Source organism: Chanos chanos, chromosome 8 (assembly GCF_902362185.1).
Source record: "Chanos chanos chromosome 8, fChaCha1.1, whole genome shotgun sequence".
Classification (NCBI taxonomy): Eukaryota; Metazoa; Chordata; class Actinopteri; order Gonorynchiformes; family Chanidae; genus Chanos; species Chanos chanos.
Genome location: NC_044502.1, coordinates 31,602,507 through 31,619,857, shown reverse-complemented (window position 1 = coordinate 31,619,857; position 17,351 = coordinate 31,602,507). Strand labels below are relative to the sequence as shown.

General features: G+C 43.0%; 1 protein-coding gene across 1 annotated transcript; it reads right to left on the bottom strand.

The window, feature by feature from the left end:
• Nucleotides 1–641: 641 nt before the first annotated feature.
• Nucleotides 642–16,841, bottom strand: nfrkb (nuclear factor related to kappaB binding protein). Its single transcript, XM_030781735.1, has 26 exons — nt 16,785–16,841; nt 16,221–16,365; nt 15,679–15,880; nt 15,466–15,593; nt 14,954–15,125; nt 14,418–14,522; nt 14,251–14,324; nt 13,418–13,502; nt 12,454–12,628; nt 12,251–12,362; nt 11,589–11,715; nt 11,146–11,223; nt 10,806–10,885; nt 10,661–10,707; nt 10,012–10,072; nt 9,701–9,875; nt 8,912–9,018; nt 8,656–8,779; nt 7,782–7,861; nt 7,223–7,443; nt 6,356–6,608; nt 5,388–5,603; nt 4,280–5,068; nt 3,846–3,952; nt 2,655–2,790; nt 642–767 (listed from the first exon to the last, which is right to left on the bottom strand). Exons 2-26 carry the CDS (start codon nt 16,347–16,349, stop codon nt 642–644), a joined length of 3,909 nt encoding a protein of 1,302 aa, XP_030637595.1. The 5' UTR covers nt 16,350–16,365; nt 16,785–16,841.
• Nucleotides 16,842–17,351: the final 510 nt, after the last annotated feature.

Below are 17,351 nucleotides of genomic sequence, written 5' to 3'. Positions count from 1 at the left end.
AGGTGGAAAAAAGTACACCCAGGTTAACAATTTCTTTGTTGTTATCAAATGACTGAATTTACCATTAATTCCACACCATTTTTGATCTAACAATTCTTATTAGTTGAGAAATCTCCGTTGAGTATACACAATTACACAAGCTATATTAACAGAAGTAGTCAAATACAAAGTTTCATCTTGAACAAAAACCAACATGAATATCAACAGATTTTGTCAATGCAAAAACAAACAACATTTATCCTGGAACCCTTGAGAATCCCTGACACAAGCAACACACAACAACACCAGTCTTTGCCTAAGGGGAACAATGGTCCATTATGACATGAATGTGAAAAGTAATGTAAGCCTTTTGCTTTACTGTTTCATATCAGAGTCCTTAAATGGTAATGAACAAACCAAAGCCCAATGTCCATAGAGGATGTCACAATCAAAACCACTGAGTGATGGGTTCCCCAAGCATCATGTTCTGGACAGACCCTCTGAGACCCTTCCAGAACTTTCTGAAAATCAGTTTGACTAGAGGTCCTTCAGGTTTGATTGGTGGTCTCACTGGGGGTCAGTTGACAAGTTGTGAGATGTTGTTCCAGAACTTTCTGACAGACAGTGTTTGACTAAACGTCCTTCAGGTCTGACTGGTGGACTCACTGGGGGTCAGGTGTTCTTTTCGGTGAGGGGGCAGTGGTGACTACCACAGTGGACACTGATTTTGGGGAGCTAGCCGTGGTACGCTGCTGCAGCTGCTGAGCTGGGACAGTCTGGATTCGAACCTGCATCGCAGTGAGAGAGTAAACAGACACTGTGACTCAACGATACACTAAAAATCACACTGGACAGAGGGATGTTCTGTCTGGGCTGACAGACTACGACAGTCAAGTTGTTCCTGATGGTAAAAAAGCAGTTCAATGACAACACCCAGCATAAACAGAACAAACAGTAATAAAGTTTCTTTTTATGCGCCTGTGTGTCATTAAAAGACCAGGTTCATCTGCTCTGCATCAGCACTGCACACCGTGATCAGAACGGCACGAGAAAACCAGTCGACAAACAGAACAGCCTTTACTTCCCATCACTGTTTTTTTTTTGTGTGTTTAAACAAATCATGTGTGTACAATTGAACGAAACAACGTGAACTCAAAGAGACACTTATAAACCATCCGTGACATAAAACTTATCCAAACATAAGAATTATTTAAATGAACATAGTATGTCCACAAACACGGACAACATGCAACCTAACTGCGCACGGCTGACTGCAATAGCTCCTGAGCTAATCATGGAAAATGACTCAGTCGAATGTGGATTTCAAGCTCTCCTCTGGTGAGGTCACTGTTACCGTGGAGAAGCTGTGCCCTACATCAGATGTAGTAACGTTTTGTGGACTAAGAACTCTGGCTGTGATAAGAAAACAGATCTGGTTGATTGGTCTTAACTGGTCAATTCTGTCTTCAAGCTGGAGTACCACAAAACCACATCTTCAATGTTACCTTTAAAATGAATCTGTATGCTTTTTGTCAACTGTACAGCAACTGTTAAGAAATGGTAGTTTGCAGATACGTAAGTGAACTGTTTTTTGGGCTTAACTGTTTTCATATAGAAACTCTGCATAAACTGTCTCTCATTTCAGTTTGAGCACGGTTTTATTTCATAAGCATTAAAATGGTGGATCCATATTATAATCACAAAACCAAAGCCACAGACATATATAATTAGAATTTTTGGCTCTTCACCTCAAACAGAGGGAATGCATCGTGCCCTAAGAACTGCTACAACACACACTTGACAGTTGTATTGCTTTGTTATTTTCATTTTAAAAGGATTTTTATGGACCTGTTCTTATTCCTGATAAGAATTCACAGATAGCTGTATGGTGCCACAGAAGGACAGGGCTGTGAGGTAACAAACCCAGGTAATCCCTGTTTGAACGACAAGTCATTCAGCTCACGTACTGTCGACTATTTAACATAGCTAACGCTGTCGACGGAAATTCTAGTTGAAAAACTGCCTTTCAGTAGGGCTTGTTTAGAGCGGCAGACATTTCAGTGTTCCTAAAGGCTGTGGGTATCAGGTTACATTCATTAAAACACAGTGTGCATCATCTGTTTGTGCTCATTTTGCCTTTAACAGCAGGGCATGACCAGAGCTCATTCAGTACAGTTCAGTTCAGCAGTTTTGAATGGGATTGTCCATAAGAGTAGACAGTGGCACTGATATGCCAACTGAGCAACACTGACCTCTGAGTTCAGCCTGACTGAGTATTCATAGCATTAAGTGTTGTAGCATTATGTTTTTCTGGCGATTTGTAATGCCATTTGTAATGCCTTTATATTACTTGTATCATTAGACCACATGACATGACATTTGTAATACCTTTATATAACTTGTATCATTAGACCACATAACAATCCCAAGTACACCCCCCTAGATTTTTTGGGGGACAACACAGACATATAGATGTAATATCCAGGGGAAAAAAAAAATTCTGCCACAAATCCAGCATTTGTGACAAGATCCACTATTCTTCATGCTATACTCATCAGTGATATAAAATATGACAATGTGGATATCCATCAGTAATTGATTTTTTGAAACTTTTTTCCCGCCTCATATCTATGAGCATGAGAAGGATCTAGAAAGCTGATGGGTGATGTACTGACCTGTGTGGCCTGGCCTTGCTGTTGGAGCTGCTGGAGCTGCTGAGCGGTCACAAAGCTAACAGGCTTGTTCCCAGCAATGAGTTTGGTGCCTGCTGGCATGGTAGTGAGAATAATGTTTCTGCCCAGACTACTGATACTGAGAGAGAGAGAGAGAGAGAGAGAGAGAGAGAGAGAAAGAGAGAGAGGGAGAGAGAAAACAGGTTGGTTGGCAAGTTGGTAGATAGAGTCATGGTAAGTTTTTATTTGACATGGTCCCTACACATGAACATGACCGAGTCACAAACTCAGTATAACTCTTATCTGGCTCCTATCACATCCTGTCAAGTGACACTAGTCAAGTGACATAACACAGCTGTAACAAACACTGAGCTTCATGTTTGACACACCTGCTAGAATATGCCCTGGTATGTTGGTATGCACAGTTCAGTAGATCATTAATCTGCAGTAAACAACATGGAAACCTCCAGCAGAGCTGGACAGAGAGGGCTGGTTCTACACAACATACTAAAACTAAAACTAAAACTGTCAATGAGCGTTGAGTTTTTGCTGTGTAACGTGGAGCTGACCATACATTCCGACTGGAGCATGACAGGAGAGAGACTGATGCACGAATAAACATGCACCAAAACTATGTATTGTTTTATATTTTACTGAATACTTCTGATTGACATACTTTATCAAGATCAGCTCCTATCTTTGATGTGCCTGCTGTTACATTTTGGTATTTGAACATGTTAGCATGTTTAATGTGGTTTTGCACAATCCACAAACAAAATAGTTTAAAATTCCTACAACGTAGTGTTTTTAATCCAAGTCAAACAAAAGAATTTTTCAAAGTTTGTTTTTACAGTACCAAGCTGCTTAAAAATACAGGCAAGTGAAACAGTTGTGACACTCACGTATGTTGTTCAACACGTATGGAGAAAGGTCCGGCATTTAACAACAGCTTGTGTAAAAACCACGTGTTGAACCGTAGCCTGTGTCATAATCACACTCTATCACTTGACACAAGTAGCGAAGACATGTTGTGCTAATTATATTAAATCAAAGACACAGTTATGTCCCCGTCATATGATGCATGGCCGTATACAGTAGCAATAACAGATGCTAAACTGGCATGATAGAGCCTAACTACACCTGATAGAATACAAGCCTGAGTGAGGTGGGAGTGAAAGAAAGAGTAGAGCTCACTTTGTGCCAATGTTCCCCTTCAGAATGGGTGTAGTGACCACGCTTTTGTTTTTCAGCGGCTGACTTAGGACAGAGAGAGGAACAGTGATCCTGGCCGGTAATTTTCCCTGTAGAGACAAAAAAAAAATAAGACCGGTGATTTCCACAGTGAGTGTCTCATGAGTAAAGGTAACAGACACAAAAAAAGAAAAAAAAAAGTGTTCATTTAAATTCTAATTTTGAAAAGAAAGGAGCTGAGAGTCTAACGTTACTTTCAATGACTAATTCTCTCTTAAAAACGGAACTAAACCACTATCATCTCTGTGATAAAATATGACGTTTTGTAAAATGAAAACTATGTAAATTGCACAAATACGACGTTAATCCGTAACTCATTTGTGAGATTTAAATGAAACCATTTATGTAGTCATCAGAGTCGTAAGGAGAAGCCTCACCGGCTGTGAGGCCACCACAGTGGCGCTGACTGGCACTTGTCTAACAGTGGTGGCTCCTGTGCCCAGTGTGATGGCTGAGCCGGCGGCAGGGGGTCTGATCGTCACGCCTTTGGCCCCCACCACGCCGCTGGTCGCTATGGTAACAGTGGCGGCTCCCGAGGAGGCTGTGGCGGGTTTGGTGGTGGTGGCAGCCGCGGCGGTGGTGACCGCCTGGCCCTGTTTCTGCGGTATCACCCCCAACCCAGGCATGATACGGATGGTGGTGCCCGCTTTAGAGTCAGTGGAGGTGACGGTGGAGAAAGAGCGAGCTTTCGGGTCGGCCACGGTAACCGCCAAAGCTGGCATTAGCCGTATGGTCGTATCGCACGCTGCCTTTAGCTCGGGTTGAACCTTCACCAGGGTGGCGGCGGTGCCCATGGCTGTACCCAACGAAGACGTGGCCTTGGTCTCCGTGACGATGGCGGAAACGGCAGGGTTGGACGATGTGGGTAGAGAGGGATGGGGAGGGGTCACGTGCAGCGTGGCAGAGATGCTCTTGGTGCCCGTGGCGCCAGTGGTAGCCGCGCCCAGCATGTCTGGCGTGAGTTTGACGGTTGCCACGGGCGATTTGGTTAGGGTAGCCATCATGTCGGGCGTGATTCGCAGTACAGTTTGGCCTTTGGCATCTGTGGTGATGGAAGATGGGGGTAAACGCAGAACGTCTTTGCCCTGGATGCGAAGATTAGTGGCGGTCAACGGGATACCCGCCCCACCCTGGGCCTTCACCCCCAACTGACCAGTTATGGCAACCTGAGAAAGAGAAAGAGAATGGAACAGACAGAATGAAAACCAGGTATCAGGAAAGAATGACAGTTAGCAAAGAAGAATAACTTGAGACACCTTTCTCTGACTATTCAAGGGACATCAAATCATTATCATATCTAGGGAACATAAGCCTACAAAATTTATTATGACTAAGGATTCTTATACAGTTCAAAGTAATCACTGCATTAAATAATGCAGATATCCTCTATTCATATCAGGTGACAATGTAAGCTCAAACCTCCCAAATGTAACCGGTGAAAGAGACCAGTAGGGGAAGGGTTAGCCTGTTAGTGGGAGTACTAACCTGTTTGATGATGCTTGGGCTGGAGACTCCCTGTACCACTGCCTGGGAGGGTGGGGTGTGTGCGGGGCTGCCTGGGGTGGCAGGACTGGTCTGAGCTTTGGTGACCGTCACAGCAGAGCCCAGGCTGGAAACGGTGAGACCCGTTTGACCTCTGGTGGCCTGAACCTGGATTGGGCTTCCAACAGACTGGGCCCTCAGTGGAAGCGTTACCACTGCCTGCTCCGCAAACGTGCACACACACACACACACACACACACACACACAAGCAGAGACGGAAAGATATTCTTCATTATGTGATGAGTACTCAAGGCTGATAAAGCTGTGTACTTCAAGAGAAAATACGTGGAAAATGTATATAATACATATATACCTCTTCCCCTATAAAAGTTTTAATGTCTCTGGTGCACTATATGGCATCACATGCCTATATTTCAGGGTATTATTAGTGACTTAGAAAATGTTTATTTCGTCCGTCTTGTTTCAATACAAGAGGAAAATGGAGAACACAGCACGCTGTACAGTTGGTCAAAGATGTGGACTTTTGACAAAGATCAAAAGTAAATTCAATTTTATCATACCCTCCCACTTTCTCAATACCATTCTGCAATAACTGCTTCACATCCTGAACAAACCTGGCTGTAATTCTGGTAAGGGAAAGGAGAGGAAGACCTAGGACTAGCTGGGTGTGCTTAAAACTGGTCATTTACATGCTTTTGCCATTTGTGGTAGATTTTTTTTTAAAGCAAATACATATTTCTGACTCCTTTTCATTGAATCTCCATTTCGTTTGTTTCCTCTCCTATTTCCTCTCTTCATTTCATTTCATTCTGTTTTTTCTTTTGTCTTCAGTACTTCTGTATCTGACGTTCAGCTCCTCCAATTTCTCTCCATTCTTTTCTCTGCTTGGCATTAACAGACCCAGTCAGACCACTGTACCGTCGACCTTACTGCGGTAAGCAGGGACTTACCTGAGTGAGGCTCTTGGCGTGGGCCATGGTAACGGGGACTCTGATATGCTGCGGGCTCTGCTGCAGGAGGGCGGTCTGCTGGGCGGGGGGCTGGGATGTGACCACACGTACCTGAGGCAGAGACCCGGATGTGGAGTGGGCCACCGCCCTGGCTGCCGTAGTGACAGAGGCAGATTGGCAGGCCTGAGGGGCGGACTGCCCGGCGGACAGAGCACCGAGCTGAGGCATGGAGGGAGGTGAAACCAGCAAGATACTGCAGGGAGATGGCATGGTCAAAGAAAGAGAGAGAGAGAGAGAGAGAGAGAGAGAGAGAGAGAGAGGGCCATTAGCTCAGCATTACTGTAAACACCGACTTAGAAAATGTTTAACACTGGAGGCGTTGCTAGGAACCAGGAAAAGCTGGATTTATGTGACATCATGAAATGCTAATCTTCATAATATTACAAGCTCTCTAGTTTGTTTCTGAGATTACAAAATGGAACCATATGTCCATTTTGATAAATCAGTGGAATAAAATAAGAGATGAGTTTTCTGAAATTAAGAGAAGAAGTTAGACCTGAGAAACTTCTCCACAAGTCCTCACATTCAAACTGACCAATTAAGACAAAGAAACAGATCTACCCATTTTATAAAGTTTTTATGTAAAAAGACAGTGTTTGGTGACTCTTAAATCTAGAGTCTTAGAGTGTAATTATAACTTAAATTGTTCAGAAATACAACTTGTGGGTTATTAAAATTAAAAAAATGAGGGTATTTTTTCTCTATATACTGACTAGAATTTTGAGTGAAAACTTGCACATTCTATTGGTTCAGGATGTAACTTGTGGTACATGTTAGTCGGTGGAATGTTTGACTCTGTGTACTAACCTTGGGTTGGATTTGACAGGGTCAGGCAGCCCTGCTTTGGTGGGAGTGGTGACTGTTGGGGCCAGAGGTGATTTGGGGGTACCCGGGGTGCTTGGTGTTGGGGTGATGGGCGTTTGCGGTAAAGTGGTGGAGGCAGAAGTAGCCACACCTTCATTCCCAGTACCCTGGCCTGACTCCCCTCCACCAGAGGTCTTTCCACCTGCCTCTTTGTTACCAGACTTCTGCAGAACAAAGCAAGAACAACCTTCACTATCAACTGAGAGCACACTTAGGATACATGCCAGTGTTGCCAGACACTAAAACTAGGGCGATTCAATTGAAAACACACCAGTATAATCCATATACACAATTCAAATGCGTTTACTGTCTAGTTTTACGTGAAAAAAAGACCGGCTTTGATAGTCTTTTTCAGAGTCGTTATTTTCTCAACGAAGCAGTCGTGTTCTCCAAGACGATAATAACTCAGGGAATTGTTTGCGTTTTGTGCGGGCAGGGTGTGGGGAGGGTGTGTACAGTGTGAGCGTGCGTTCACACATGTGCTGTGTTGAATGGGACTCACAGGTTTGGGTGAGGGTTTGGGTTTCTGCTGGAGGGCTTTCCTGGCCTTGGCTGCAGCTGCCTGGGCCTGGTGGATCCTCTCTGCATGAAAGAGCAAACGACAGTCGTCCAATCAGAGATCACGGCTTTCACAGGCTTACAAACAGATATATATATTTATTTTTTTTCTTTTTTATCCCCCCCCCCCCCCATTTCAAAGTAATGCCAACAGCAGAGGTTATGCCATCCAAAGATATAAAGATATACAATAACAAGACATCAAAAGCAACAAGCTGCTGAAATTCCACTGCAGTGTAATTAGATTCTCGAAATTCCCAGACACTATTTCACTATTTAACCCCAAAGTTTCAATCCTTTGGGTGCATCTGGTAAACTGTTTAAAGGTGCACAGTTCTGAATGACTCAAAAATGGGTTCAAAAGAAGAACAAAGACAAGTTATTTCCCAAATGTAAGAAAACCAAAAGACTAGCTATGCTAAAAAAAAAAGGTAATTTTGAACAAAAACTGCTCCTCCAAACTCAACACAAGTTTGTTGGATTTAGATGACAGGCACTGGTGATTAATATATTCATTTTCTCACCCCTGAATAACACCTAGTGGACACTCCCCTACATTTATTTGTCTTTACTGCACTCCACTAGGTACTGACTCATCACCTCTATTGTCAGAGGAGGCAGAGATCCTGTCACGCCGTTTTGTCTTTCCTCGGGATTAAACCAGTTTTGCCTGTTTGGTCCTGCATGAGGCACAGTTTCCCTCCACAGGCCAAACCTGCGCTGTTGCCTATTTGTTAGTCAAATCTGGTCTTTGCTAGGAGACCTCTCCTAAGTTAATTCTCTCTTTGTTTTGTATGGTGAGTCACAGCTCGGATTACCAAACTCCTCCTGGCTGCGGTCCCGATGCAGGTATATCCACAGCTTGCGACCGATGTCGTATTTGACGCAGGGGTCTTTCTCGTAGTGGAGCCGGTCCAGCGCCCCGCTCACCACCGTGTTCACCTGTGCAGGACATAAGCCAAAGACAGTGGATTTAAAACCATGTGGAGAAGGACAAAACCTAAACACGGGGCTCTGAGACAGGACAAAAACTATTGTTTTGGTGTAAACATGTGTGGACGCTGACTGACAGACCTGAGCACTTGTAACATCAGAGGCCAGGAACTGGGAGTCCTTGAGTAGCTCACAGATCTCAGCTCTGGTCCCTTCTCCATTGGGTAACCTTGCAGCTGCATCCCGCACTGAGAGCAAACCAATACATTATAAACGCCATATACGCTACAGTATAAACACCTGACAAGACCAGGCCATCTTCACACATACACACACACGCACAAATACACAAACAAACATACACACAAACGCGAACACATGCATGTGCAGGCACACACGCACATGCGCGCACACACACACACACAAAGATGGCTTTGTTTCTAGCAATCACTTCACTTACCAAGTCTAATACCTTTGAGCACTGACTTTCACATGGTAAACTGTTTCTCTGTGATAGGCCACAGTCCAGCACTCCCTCAGGGCAGGATGAAGCAGTCACACAGAGACCTCACAACACTAACTTCACCCCATAGCTAACTCGCCCTGGATTTACGAGAACTCTGGCCTGACAAACTACAGTCTGCATGATAATCCTCTCTTGTAAAGCAAGACATTCAAGAATTGAATCCCTGATGGGCTGAAGTAAAGGACTTTAGACAGGACTGTGAATGGGCTAGTCAATATACTTTATCTGTAATATTCATTCATTTATCTCAGATCAGGCCCCAAAACAAAACACTAACTCAAAGCCATGTATCATTCCTTTCTATATTAACAATAATATGCATGTTCTGACTTGGATGTTATCAGTGAGGGGACACACACAGATCTCAGACCAGTGTACAGTGTATGAGGGCAGAGGGTTTTTACCCAGGGACAGGATGGTGACATAAGGTGGACGGTCGGATCGTAGCAGTGAGTGTTCACGGGCCTTGTTCAGTGACGTCTCCTTGTCAAAAACACCTTTTACGGGCCCCACCACCGACTCAAAGCCATGCATGCGGTAAGTGAAGGCTTTATGAGGCTGATCATAACGCTGCTGCTCCTGAAAGAAGAGAATGTGTCACACCGTGGGGTTAGTTTCACACTAAACAAACAAACAAACAAGTGCACGTACACACACACTTCACTCAGCCGTCCTGACTGAATGGCACAGCAGTCTTCGACTGTACAAGACCAACCTGCTCCTGAAAGACGTGTCTCTCCTCTCCAGTGCTGGGTCTAACCACGTAATCTGTCCAGCTGTAAAATGACAGGAAAGTTCCTATGAATAGATACTTACGCTGACATAACCAACAAATATCCTTCAAAGCCGGTCAACAAAGAGTCATCTCTGAGCAGCTGGGGTGGGTATAGCCAGTACGTGGCATCTGCCTCAAAGATTTTGTTTCAAAATGCAATTCTAGGTTGAGTTTGTGTATGCATTCATAACACTCACCACTCATTCATCACCTAAGCCACTTATCCTAATAAGGGTCGCAGGGGGTGCTGGAGCCTATCCCAGCGCTCATAGGGCGAAAGGCGGGGAAACACCCTGAACAGGTCGCCAGTCCATCGCAGGCATTCATAACATATTTACAAAATTTTTCCCACACTGCTGGTAAATTTACCCAACAGAGTCACCTATGACCATAAACCTCCAATGGAATGAGGTAGAACCGCAAACAATAAAGTCCACGGGCAAATCAGCCTTGACAGTTTCAGTGTTTACAGTAACGGTCAAGACTTAACCATGTACAATCCTATAGGCCAGAGAGTTTGACTACACTGGCACAGATGCTTTTAACAGTGACTGTTAGGCTCCTTGCTGTGACCTTTGGTTATACTCACACTCTGGGTGTAGGAGGGGTTAGCTCGGCCGGTTCCTCACCTTCCTGCTACAAAAACAAACACACGCAGTCACTCAGAGAGTTACATTCCTGAATCGCGACAGCCTGAAGAAAAGCTAGGCAGACTGGTACGTGCAGAGGAATACCTTGACTACCACATGGTCTTTGGACTCCAGCCAGAGTTGACAGAGCGCACTCAAATCCTTCTCTGCGTCTTGACTCGGACCTGAATCACACAAAGAGCATAGTAATGAAAGAATTAAAGCAAATATTTCATAAGTGAGGCTGAAATTTTTCATTTGTGAGGCTAAACTTTAACGGCGTGCCACACCCAAATAGTACTAAGCCTGGAACTACATGGAGTTCAGACCAAGTCACTAAGGCTAGAGAATAAGAGCCTTTAAATAATGAAACAGCTGCAGTTATTACTTTAAAAGAGGAGGCAAACAGGTTTAAAAGGGTATAATAGTGAGAGTGTCACCTTACCTATCCACTTCCACTGTTGGGACAACTCCCTGAACTCCACAAAAGGAGTGAAGCCACTTGGCAAAGCCATCACACCAGCTATTACAGGATTAGATGATTAAACAAATGAATAGAATAGAAGGACTGAGTTTTTCACCTTAAAAATGATCATTTTTGTGACCGTATTAGATTCTTATGTTGTCTGATGAGACACATCATAAAATACTTGAGTAAGAAGATAGAAAGAGATTTTTACATGGAATTATTAAAAATAACACTAAACATGAAGCAGAAATTAACCAAAAATTTGGACTCATTATCAAGACTCATAACCTAAAAATGATCAAAGGAGAAACAAGGAAAAGAGTGAGAGAAAACAAAGGAAAGAAAAGAAAACAAGTCTCAATGCATGTTTTTTTTTCACTATCATCATACGAGTGTGAAAGAGTGAGCATCCTACTCACGTTTGCTCTCTCCAGACAGAAATTGCAGCCCCTGCAATACCAGCTCTGACCAGCAGGGGGAGAGTGAGTACCAGGGGTTGAGCGTGCTGGCAGAGGCGGCCTGCCACTGCTGCACTTTGTCCTCTATCTGCGTGGAGAAGGACCACGAAAGTGCAGGGGTGAGCCACTATCACAGTATTATCTGCTCTATGGCATATTCATCACTCATTTAGCAAACTGTCATATAGATAAATACAATATCATATGACCTTTACTCCCCATTACAGGAAATGAACTTGTATTTTGTTTCACCTCTGACACATACTGTATCTCTGGGGATTTATTTGCTGTGTCAGATGTCCAAGCAAAGGTTAAGCCCCGCTCGACTTTAGCAGGGATGTTATGATTATGTCCAATGACACTGTTGCAACAGTAGCAGACCACTGTTCTAACAGACACCCAGATACCAGAGATGAAGGCTTCTTCTCCAACCCCTTAGCAAAAACCATACCTTACTCTGCTAACCAAATTCCCCACTGAATGTCAAATTAAAGTGCGTTAACCTTCAAAATAGATGGAAATAAGTTTTCTACCCCTAGAAAAAAAAGCAGGAGCATGGTGGCATTGTTTTGAAGGAGGATGAGCGTGTGTGTGTGTGTGTGTGTGTGTGTGTGTGTGTGTACCGTGGACGTGGTGGCGAGACAGTCGACTCGAAGGATGTCTTCGAGCAGGTTGAAAAAGCTTCCGGTGATTTCCTCCACTGTGTCAGGGCTGTTGTGAGATTCCTCCATTGGCCTGTGATTGAAGCAAAAGACCAGATGAAAACAGGTCAGCTTAGAGCTTGTACCTGAAGACCGGCCATCATTACGGACACACGCAGACTCACTCTTCCTTAACGCTGGGCAGGGGAGGGGCTTGGCTGTCAGTCAAGCCGGTCGCCGCGGAGGCATTTGGCACCTGGGCATCGCCGAAGTCATCTGTTTCCACTTTGATAGGCCTCATCTTTTTTCTCCTCTTCTCCTCTCTCAGTTTCTTCTTGGGCAAAGCCAAGTCAAATAAGGCTACACACATAATGTCTGAGTGAATAAATGCTAGCGAGAGGGTGCTTTGTTTGGAACAATTAATAATTCACATATTTAAAAAAAAAAATCACAAACTTCCTATGACTAGGTGTTGATAGAACGGTTAATGTGGCACTGTATTTCATTAAAAAAATGCAGTAGTAATGATTGTTCCAAAAGATGTTCGAGTCACAAGTCTGTTTTTTTGCTGTAAAAAGTTTTATTAAAACTCTAATGTGGCCAGAATATTTGGTACGGATATTAAGCAGGCAGAAGTACATGGATCCAACACAAATGACTGGAAGTGACTAGTGTAAACTGGTGTGGGATTAACTGTCTTCCTGACACACAATCGACCTAATAACCTGTGGCATAGATAAATATGTTGTGGCAATATTTATAGTAAAAGACCAAAAAAAAATCCTCCAAGACGAGCTGATACAGGTTAATCTTGGTGCTTTATTATCAGGACTGGATGGACGTCACTTTTTTGCCTTGGGTCCCTCACTTATTTAGCTGACTTTTGAAGTATCACTTCTACTGAGAATGGCCCATGGTCAACAGCTGCCTAGTACTTAGTGCTAAAGCTAACAGAGTAGCGTACTGTGCACGCATGCTCCAAATGCCTGATTTCTTAAACCATTCAATGTGTTTTCGAACTCTATTTGTAGTTTCTTTGAAAAAAACAGAGATCATGGCATTTGATGCTCACAGATGCACAAACATGCCCTGTGTTTACGTTTTGGAGAGTGTGAATCCTGAGCAATGTTTGTGTCTTATTATTCTCACCCAGCATGGACCCTTTCCGTCCGATGTTCACACGTGACATGATGTCACCCAGGTGGAGATCAGAGGTCATCAAGTCAGGGTGATCCTACACAAGAGGACGAAAAAAGAGACTATAAAGCAACTTTGTGTATCTTGTATACATACTCTTAAAAAGGAAAAAAAAGGGGAAAAAAAAGGTCAACACCTATTTTTCTCCCCCCACTAATGCTCTTATAATACCCCAAGCAGTTATGGTAGCATTCACAAATTTCATATGGGGGAGTTCCCCCCTGTTGACATATGAGGTTATTTTGATCAATTTATCATTGTAACTAAATGATAAATTCAATTTTCCAGACACATTATTTCAGCAGACAAATATGTACAAACGTTTGTTTGCTGGTTTAAATTGAATATTTTCGCAAGTGCACTGCTGTACAGCTGACAGAGAATAAACAACTTTCAGTCCTCTCTTAAAACCCAACTGTATTTGTCCTGCCTCCTGTGAGACTGAGTACACACAGTACTGAAAATCACAAACACATCACTCAGAGAACCTGACACTGTCAAAATTACACTCCTTTGCTTTGACCCATTTAACTGGCAATAAGTCATTTCTATGGAAGTTTGCTCTCAAAGAAATCAAAGTAAGTGATGGCCCGGTAAATCAACGGTGTTTTGAATGTGTTTTTTTTTTAGTCAGTATGAGCACTTTTGTTGGAAAATACAAAAGAAATAAAAAATCCCAATTTTCCATAAAAACAGTTTCTGACGGATCAACGAATAGTGTGATCAGTTTTATAAAGAGCCCATATGTCAAAAGGGGGTGAAAAAAGTCAGGGAGATGAACTAACTGGTTGTAGTTTTCTCTTCTCTCTGTGTCTTCTGAGCATGTCTCTCATCTCTTTTTCTCCCAGCTCCATTTTGTCTGTGTAGAGAAACATCACCAAACACCGTTTTAAAGACTCTATCTGCACCACGGACGGCCTGGCCTTACTAAGGGCTTTGCCTGCGAACCCACCTCTGGTCTTCATGTCCTGCGTGGAGAGGCTGGGTAGGACCCTCAGAGAGATGGTGGGTGTAGGGGAGGGAGGGGACTGCGGGGCAGGCAGCCAAGGCCCTGTCTCTGCTCAAGAGATCAGATCAGACCACGCTGTGATTTTAGGTCTGAAAGACGGCTCTACAGTCAAACCAAAATCCCCTCTCGGTGGATTCTGATAGGACGCTTTAGCTAATCTAGAAATAGCTAGATTGGTTCAAGCCAGTTTTGTTTGACATAAAGCACAGGGGCACCATTGGGCGGTACACTTTTGCCATCTAGAGGGCAATGTAGAATCATCGTCATATTCCCGATAATTATCAAGTACTTTAAGTATGTGGTTTATGACAGTATGAGCTGTAGAGATGTGGACAGAGATGTGTATCTCTTTTCCAAAACAGATCATCAAATGACAGTATTTGTATGTTTCTTAAACATTTATACTACTTCGGAGTGAGGAAATACAATGTAACTAATGGAATTTTCAGAGCAAACCCCCTTCCATTTAGAAAACTCACCGTCTTCGTCAGACAAGGCGGTACTGTCCCCACATTCATTCTTCACCTCCCGCAGTATCCGGCTAACCCTCAGTCTGACGCGCTGCTCCTGCAGCTCTTTGTGTGACGGTGGCGGATAACGACGCTTCGCCATCAGCTCAGGCCCACTGCGAACTGCCAGATCCAGCAACTCCTTCACAAGAAAAACAACAACAACAATAAACATAAGGGCACATTAATAGCGGCATGCCTCTGAAGGGTATTCTCACAATTAATAATATCATCGCTGATTCTACTTGTAATTGGCCCTGTTTGGTTTTTCAGCAAGAAAGAATCCTGTTTCAGAAATGAGTATATACAGAGCCATAAAAAAAACAACAACACTGCTTTACAATCATTTTTAAGTATGTAGTACACTTATAGACAAGTATGACTCCAGATGCGTCCTGAGAATATGATTATCTATGATACAGACAAAACAGAACAATACAAATATCACAAATCCTTGTTGTTTGAAAACATCAGTGCGGTACCTTTCTGGAGACGAGGATCTGTTTGAGTAATTTGTGGTAGTACTGTTGTAGAGAGTAAAGGCACCTCTTCTTCTGGGATTTGGCAAAGAGCTGCCTGTACTTGACCACCTCTGGATTGAAGTAGCCATCTGTGGACAGATTAGCAATCTGGTTTTATCATCTGCTCACAGGACCATCGCTGAGCAGCAGAGGCGGACGGGGACGGAGAGTTACCTCTGAAGAGTTTCTGTGCCAGGTGGAGAGGGTTTCCGAAGCAAAAGTTCTGGTTGTTGAAGAGGTCGCTGATGATACGGTCCTGCTCAGATTCGTTATTCTCAGGGAAATGAGGCAAGTGCTGACGGAGTCGCTGCCTCTGAGCATCCGTCAGCACCTCCGACCATGTACTCTCACTCAGAACGGAAAAAAAGATCTCCGGCTACGCCCACAGGCAGAAAAGTGCATTAACACATACATTTATATAGAAAAGTGCATTAACACATACATTTATAGAAAAGAGCATTAACACATACATTTATAGAAAAGTGCATTAACACATACATTTATAGAAAAGTGCATTAACACATACATTTATATAGAAATGTGTTTTTTCAATATAGTGTGTGTGTGTGTGAGAGAGAGAGACACTCTGGTTATATTACTAATGAAACACAAAATTTCTCAAACTAACTTTTCTAGCACACCGAGTACCTGACATAGTAATTAATAGAAAATTTTCATATAGTTTATCTGAGTTCATTAACGTTTAAGTCCCTTACGTCCTCCAGCAAATCCTCGGGTAACCGAATTCTGCAGTTCCCCAACATGCACTCTTCCATTATACGGCCGTCACTGCTCATCCCTGAGTCCAAAGGATCCGTAAGCATATGATTCAAAGCGTCCTCCATCCTTAACTCACCTTAGCTTAAAATAAGGACACACACGTGGACTACTTAGAAATATCTGAAAAAGTGATATAACACTGAGCCACTTATAGCGTTGAGTCATTGCACAAAGATGCTTATCCTCTTGCACTACGGAAAGCAGTGAAGTTTCTATATGTTTGGGAGTACAAATCGACACAGTATTAATAAACTACTCAAAACTCTAGCTGTAGCAAGTGAAACTGCCGACATAATAGTGCCAACCTAAGAGTTACTTCAGTCATTCAACTGGCTAAGTAAATCTAGCTAAGAAGCTCATTTGGCAAGGCTTTATCTGACTCATTCTACGGTGTTGGCGGTCCATTTGAACAAGTGGTAGATGCACCTCTCTTTATCGTTAATCAAATTAACCTATAATGAGAATAACGTATTTTCACATATAAAGAGAGCAAGCCCTACCATGTCGTTATGATAATTGAAGTGCTTGATCTCTTTGCACGAGACAGGAACAATAACAACGACGTACCGTTTTCCGTTTCCGTTTCGTTTTTTAAAGTACGCCGACGTCTTCCGATTCCCCCATGTCACGTAGTTCCGATGTTCTAATACATTCTTAGAGCCATGCAACCAGTATGGTAATAATCTATTTTGGATACATAACTTTATTCTGCAAATTAGAATTTAAATGTATCATTTAATATAACATCCGGACGTTTCGCCAACCTACTTATTCCCTTAGAACTCTGCACAGAGCATACTTCGGACTTTTACAAAACTGAAAACCAAACCCAGTAAGGCTGGAATAAATATGAGAATAGACTCAACATTGTGACCATTAAACGTGGTCAGTCTATTTTAGGCCATAATGTCTCAAAAAATGTTATGTAAATGTACACCAAGTATAAAACCAGTTATAAAAATCTACAACTTGCACTTTATTCAAATGTTTAGGGAAGTTCAATGAAGATAAGGCACATTGTGGAGATGCCGAACCCAGGGGAGGGAGGGAGCTTCACAATTACATTA